This window comes from Mesitornis unicolor, unplaced genomic scaffold, assembly GCF_000695765.1.
Source record: "Mesitornis unicolor isolate BGI_N332 unplaced genomic scaffold, ASM69576v1 scaffold37974, whole genome shotgun sequence".
In the NCBI taxonomy this organism is placed as follows: Eukaryota; Metazoa; Chordata; class Aves; order Mesitornithiformes; family Mesitornithidae; genus Mesitornis; species Mesitornis unicolor.
The window spans coordinates 8568-16029 of record NW_010183028.1 but is presented as its reverse complement, the minus strand read 5'-3'; the positions used below and the strand labels follow the sequence as shown (position 1 = coordinate 16029).

Sequence of the window (7462 nt, the reverse complement as noted above, 5' to 3'; positions counted from 1 at the left end):
ATTAGAAAGAACGAATAAGCAAAATTTTGGCCTGCTGCTGAATGGAGCAGGTGACTGATTATCTGGTGACTAGGATGCAGAAAAGGCCTTCTCTCTGCCTCTTTCACATTAGTCTTTATGGGTAGAACCTGCCTTCAGGAATCCCAGGTCCCTGAGACCAACCATAAAGTCTTCTTGTAAAGTCTGCACCAACACTTAAGAATTTGAAATTCTTGAAATCTATTAGGACTATTTCCTATATGCCCCAAATGCAATTCCCTTCCTCACAGAATATTCAGAATAGGATGCTAGAAACCAAACCATACAGGAGTAAAGCCATACTTTTTGAACCCAGAATATACACTGAATTGTAGCATATACAATGCCTGCCCAAGTCCAACTTCATCCTTAAGAAGGCTCCTATTATCAAAAAACATCCCTTGAGGAGAAAAGAATTTTTGATAGAAAAATATGCTTGGCAACATACTCAACCATAAATTTTAAAACACAACCACACTTTTAAATTAAGATATTAAATAGAAGGCAAGTATTCTTCATTAGAAGTACTGTAGGCTCTAACCAGGAGAAAATATTTTTTTTGCAAATGCTTTGTATCCTTGTCTGCAAGAATAACCAGAATTACCAGGAAAACATACTACTTACAAAAACTATTACACTCACTGTCAGAATTATGCTAATCTTCCAGGAGTAGGATATTTAACTGGGCAATTCATTACTACCTTGGTTGCAGATATATTTTTCTTAACTACTTAAAGTTGATTTTGGTATCATTCTATCATCTGTTTCAGGATAGAAATGAAGTCCCATTAATTTCTTCACCTTTTTCCAAAAGTCATTGTTGAATAAAATAAATGCAATCTCTGTGCACAGTTCCAGAATAGCCCACAGGACCTGAGGTCTTTTGAAAATTAACTCATCAAAACTCCAGTGGTATTATGGAGGAAACTCGGGTCCAGTCCTGCAACAAACTGCCATTATTCCAAGAGAGACTTTCTCTACGTTGGTTACAGATACAAGGATTTTCCTGTGTGGCTTTCTTGTACATGGACTAATTCACCCACTTGGTCTGTAGTACGAATCCCATCCGGTGACAGCAGAACAAGTGTCAAAGCCAGAACTATCCACGCAGCCACCAGAAAGCAGTATGTTGAGATACTCCTTGAAAAGCATTTGGGTAAATTATTTTCAAAGGCATCAGAATGTTTACCAGGCATGACCTTGGGGGAACCAAATCAAAGCACCTACAGAAATACACACCAAATTACTGCTTCACAGTTTAAAAAACATGGGTTTTACCTGAGTGATACTCTGTATAACAGAATAGTGGCACAAATCTTAAGCAACTAAGCATAAATTGAAGTATAAAAAACAAAACAAAACCCTCACTGACAATCTGTCTCCTTAGGCTACTAATATATTTTTCCTCATGTTATCAAACTATTGAATACTTTAGAGTTTCCTTATTTTCTTATATTAGCTAGAATTTTCCAAATTCCACTTCAAAAAGAGTTTAGTCATGTGTAAATTAAATACAATTTTTTAAGAAATTTAATGTCTCTATTTTAGTCACCTGAAATAAAATTACTTTAAAATGTTCAAGTTTTATGTGGAACTGTTCTAGTCCCCTAAAGAGATAAGTAACAAACTTCTGGTGGAAGAGCATGTTATGAAGTATCTCTTTGGTTTTTCGGGGTTTATTTGGTATGGGTTTTTTTAGTCACAGAAAATTTTTCAAGAACTGGCACCTTTATAAGCATTTTTTAGATGCCTGCCTTCAAACAGTGGGACATCACAGTATGAGTGACCTTTCCACTTTCATAATAAATTATGGAATTGTTTTTTTTTGTAGAAGATCATTTAAGCATATGCTTCAGACTGATCAGCCTTCTTAAATTAGGACAATAACAGAAGAAGCATCGGGGTAGGGACACCACACCTCTGAGTTAAAGCATGCAGAACAAGAATCAAGGTAATGTAACTTTTAAAAAGCATTAGCACAAAATTAATGAAGACTGTGTCTCAGTTGTTTTGTTGGTTGTTTTTTTTTAAATTGAAAGAAGAAACTCTGTTCACAACAAATAATCTAGATGAGATTTACATCTTTGTCACTGAATACCAGATTCTACTCCCTAGAATCTGTAGAACAGAACCATAATCTTCAGGGTGTGTCACTGTTGGTTCAGCCAATACCTAAGACACTTCTGTTAAAGAACAATGGTTAATCCCCATGTCCAGAAACTAGAGTCTAAAAACACTTCTGATTTTCAGCTTACAATAAACTACAGGGCTATTACAGACAGCTGAGATGCATACAGCACACAACTGCATGCCTGGCTACACGAGAAATATTTATATGCTACATTTCTCATAAAATAAAGGTTCAATGCCTCCCACTTGTCCAGTACTAAGAATTAAAGATCATCCACTACTAGGTGCCAGAAATCTAAATATCCTGAGTAACTTTTGAAACTATTAAAGACACTTCTTAGTCTTTCCATGGGGCAGGAATACAGCTGGGGCTGTTTCAATTTAAAACAAGTTCTGAATCACAATGGCTATTCTTCAAGCTAAAAATTTCTAAAAACCCTAGCTGGAAATAATGACAAGCTTGAGACCAATTTCCTTGAAAAAAACATAATGGAAATCTTGAGAGTCTGCTCAAGCTGAACATTCATAAGCAGTTTTGTTTGATACCAACAGTTCCTATCACATTTGATCCATGCAAATTTTTGGCAAACTTCTGCCACATGCTGATATTTAAAATTAAAAGCAGCATAACTACTTTACTATACATTCAACAGAGTAATTTAAAACGTTCCTTTTCATCTAAAGTTTACAAAGAATGCATTTTGTTCCTGCATAAGTTTGCTCCTCTAAAAACAAAGACACTTCACTGGTGTGGTTGTATTTCCCAAATATTTTACAAACAAAACCATTACTTGTATAATAGCAGTACAGTGAGAAACCAGTACAAGATTATCAGACTGGAGTAGAAAGGATATATTCAGAATATCCAACAGTAGTGTAAAACCTAAGAAAGTAATGAATAGATCAAGAAAGCAGGAGGGGGAAACAAAGGGAAAAGAACGCACTGCTGTTTTCACACCATTTCAGTATGGGCATAGGAAAGCCTAATAACAGTGTATGACATGTTATCTATACTCAGTTTCTGTTAAAGCCTTCTGCTTTTTCATTTTGGGAAGAAAAAATAACAAAAAGCTGTCCAGACTGAGTAAACAAGACCACACACAGGCACTCCTGCTTCCCAAAAAAACACAAGAGTCTTCAGAAAAAATACAAAGGCATCCAAGGTGATAAAAACCTAATCCTATAGGAGACCACTAATACAACTCCTCAGACAATGAGTATTTTTATTACCTGTTCAAGACAGTCTTGTGGTTTGAAATCATTCCAGTAAAACAATTAAAACAACTGGCTTTATGAATAAGACCGTTCTTTTAACTGAGATGACCTATTCTACTTTTTACCTTTCAGTAATGCAATGTTCATTCTGAGTACACCATTTCATACTGTTGTCATGACCAGAAACCTTGATCATTAACAGAATTTTGCCCTGAATTCTTATCAAGTATAACATACATTTTACTAAGGAACAGAAAATGAAAACTCATACCACAGCAACAGCTAACAAGCACTCAAGGTTCCTAGTAGAAATTCTTCAGTTTGGAGTTGTATTCTATATTAATAAATAGCAATCATTACTGACTTTAGTTAGGAGAGACAGTTGCTTTTGTCTCTTCGTATTCCTTTTGTGCCTCATGAGATTACTTTTTCAGGCCAGCAAATTCCTTTTAACACATTAGTACTTGCAAGGAAGCATCTCTGATTCTCCCAGAAGTAAGAGGGGGTTTTGAATTTATTTTTCTTCCATTTATCAGTTATCAATCTGTCTGGGAAGTGGATAATGTTAAGACAATGTACGGAATAACTTAATCAACTCAATAGAAGACATAAAGTCTGAAGATCGTCTGATGTGGGTCTCTGCTCCTGCTCACTGATTAGCACAATGCCTGTGAGCACCAGGGAAAAGACCACATTTGGCTTCCATACACAGAGCTCTGACAAAGAGGAGAAATTTGCGAGCCAGTATATGAAAAAAAAAAAATCACATTGGCTAAGATAGAAATACTGCAAATGCCACTGCAAAATGGAAGGAGAGAAGGTTTTCTAGATATCGTGAGATCTTTGCTTTGTCCCTGCTGGTATGCAACAGGATGGCAAACCTGTTTATTCAAAGTTGAAGTGAACAGAGGCAGTGGGAAGGCCCCAGCTGGTCATATAAAAGGAGAAAGATTTCAGAAAATAATCCAAATATATCCAACATACAAAATCCACACCAAAACAAAACAAATAAAGCTCTCTGCTTTGTCACCCTCAAACAAGTAAATTTCAAGCATTTTTACAGTCAAATGCTTGCACTAAAAAAAAAAATGTTATGTGAAATAGAAATGAACAAGCCTACACCAGTAGCTAATAAAGTTTGGAGAAGAAAAACACTTGGGTAGAAAGACAGAACATTGTCCACAAGGAATCATAATCCATATCTACAAATTGCCTTCTTCGCTACGAATGCAAACACAAGTACTCTTACTCACAGCCATACTTTTAAAATAATTGTTTTCTGCAAATAACTCTTCAGTTAAATATATGGTGTATCACTTAGAATACATTTTCAAAATAGCTTCTCCAGTGTATTAGCTATATTTGCTCATGTTTTACAAAACAAAGTAACATTAGTAAAATCAGAGTAAGACAATGGCAGAATTCTTCCACAGCGCAGTACAGCAAATGCAGATTTGCAAATCACAGTATATTTAAAAATCCTTGAACAATGAGTGCCACAGGCCTTTTGTCTTACCATTGCAAGTTCCTCCTGTAACTCTCTGCAGGTTTCTTCATTGTTCTCTAGTCTCTCAGAAAGGTCTTTAATTACCTTCTTCTTTACCTCAATCTTCTTATTTGTTTGCTTGCTTGCGGAGAAACACTCTCTTTCTAATCTGGAAAGTTTCAGCATTAGAACATTTTTATCAAAAATACTTTTGTCAAGTATACTATATACTTTTAAAGATAATAAATGGATACAGCACATATCATGGCTTCTGAAGGGGCTTTTTTTTAACTGAAGGAAGTTATATATTTCTTTCCTATATTCCTATATATTCCTTTCCCCTTGAAAGGCTTTTCAAGAAGAGGTTACATTCTGTTACGTTACCAGTGCTTGTGTTAGGCTTCCAGTCATAAATTTATCTGGTCATTTGGATATGGCCTCCAAATTACATATAATAAACAGAATTTTTCATACTTAATTAACACAGTAGCTCTCTTCAGAAAGACCATTTCACAACTTGCATAACCAACCCTGATTTCAAGCATAAAGATTGCTCCTGCAGTTTCCATATATCTGACTATATTCTACTCAGAATGGCACGATTTCAAATACTTCCACCAGCAGACAGTTCCCAAAATTTCAGTACTGCATCAGTCCACCTGTACTCAGGAAATCAGATATATAAAGAGCCTGGTGTGGCTAAACAGGCAACTCATGAGAAAGCTACAAAGCCAAACAACAGCATACAGGAGACAGAAGCAGACACTTCTAAATTCTTCCAGGGAATAATTTAGGAAGATTGCCTGAGTATATAGGCATAGTGTGAGGAAAGCCAAAAGCTCACCTAGAATTGATGTTTGCAAAGGATGATAAAGACAAGAAGACGACAGTTTACCACTACATTAGGGTAGAAAGAAAACATGGATCTGCTCCTACACAGGAGCTGTGATTTATCAACAGAGGACACCAAGAAGGTGACCACACTCAACGTGTTTTTTCCTCAGTCTTCCCTGACAAGGTCTCCCAAGCCTCTGTGATCAGTAAAAGGGCTCAGAGAGAACAATTGCTAGCAGTGGGTGAGGACTGTGTTCAGGACTTGTAAGAACTCATGCCATAGACGTTGAAGAGGCCAGCTCATGTACACTCAAGGGTCTCACAAAGCTGGCCAATGTCCCAGTGAAGCTGCTCATTATCACCTTTGAAACTTCACAAAGATTGTGGGAGGTCCTTGGCAAATAGAGAAAGGCAAAAGTCACATCTGTATTTGGAAAAGGGCAAAAGGACAAGCCAAGGAATTATATACCAGTTAGCTTCATTTCAGCCCCAGGAAGCTCAGGAAGCCAGTCCTCTTGGAAGAAATTTCTGGGCTCATGAAAGAGAAAAAGGTGATATGGAACAATCAGTGAGGGTTTACCATAGTCTGGCCAACTCAGTTATATTCCATGATAAAATGACTAGATCTGTGGACAAAAGTAGAGCAAGCAGATTAAATATAACTCAACTTTAGGAAGGCTTTTGAGACTGTCTCACACAGTATTTTATAGCCAAGTTAGCACTTCAGTCTAGGTATGTGAAAGACAAAATTAATAAAAATAGTTTGATGGTAAAGCTCAGATGGTACGGGCTGGTAACATGTGGAACACTGTAGAAGTCTGTATTAAAATCTGTTTAACATCTTTATCCATCACCTGGATTAGGCCAAGAGTCCAATCTCACCACGTCTGCGGATAACAGTGAACTGGGTAGGGGTTGGTCATGACACAACATGAAGGGCTGCCATTCCCTAGAACCTAGACAGGGAGGAGGAACAGGCCAGCATGAACCTTCTGAAATTCAACAATGTTGCATGCAAAGATCTGAATTTAGGAAAAGTAAAATCCCCTGCAGCAATATGGCTGGTAACTGGTTGGGGAGCAGCTATGCTCAAAAAGGACATGGTAGTTTTGGTAGACAGCAAGCTAGCCACAAATCAGCAGCATGACATACAAGTAGAGATAGCTATCAGCACCCTGGGCTGTATTAGTAGTAGCATAGCCAGAAGGTCAAGGGAAGTAATTTATCACCTTTTATTTGGCACTCATTACAACAAGTCTAGGATAATGACCAGTTTTAAGCACACACCTTCCCCGTAACACAGGAAAGAAGTTGGAGTGAGCTCAGGGAAGGGTCACCAACATGGTCGGGGGACTGAAGTACACAGAATAACTGAGGGAACTTGGTATGTTCAGGCTGGAGAAGAGACAACCTCAGGATGTATAACAGGTGCCCTAGTATCTAAAAGAAGGTTATCAAGAAGATGTGGCCAGTCACTTCACAGCAATGTATGGCTAGAGAACAAGAGACAACACTCACAGATCGAATCCAAAGATGTTCAGACAAGGAGAAACTTTTTCCACTCTGTTCCACCAGTAGAACAGGTTTGCAGAGACGTTGTGTCATCTCCATTCTTGGAGGTCTTCAAGACCTAACCTGATCTCACAGCTGATCCTGGTCTGAGTGGAAATTTTGACTATAGATCCCCTGCAATTCCTTTCAACCTGAACTATTATTTGATGTAACTCAGCAGTGGGAATATCCAGATGTCTCTCACTTCTTTGTCTTTTTTCCCATCAC

The 7462-nt window shown here is 37.5% G+C and overlaps 1 protein-coding gene across 1 annotated transcript in view; it reads right to left on the bottom strand.

The window, feature by feature from the left end:
- CCDC171 (coiled-coil domain containing 171) overlaps nt 1-7462 on the bottom strand; it is a gene marked incomplete at both ends in the record, with an annotated part of 102134 nt that overhangs the window by 87884 nt on the left and 6788 nt on the right. Inside the window, 1 exon segment of the mRNA XM_010183977.1 lies at nt 4880-5018. Within this exon segment, the coding sequence (XP_010182279.1) occupies nt 4880-5018 (139 nt within the window).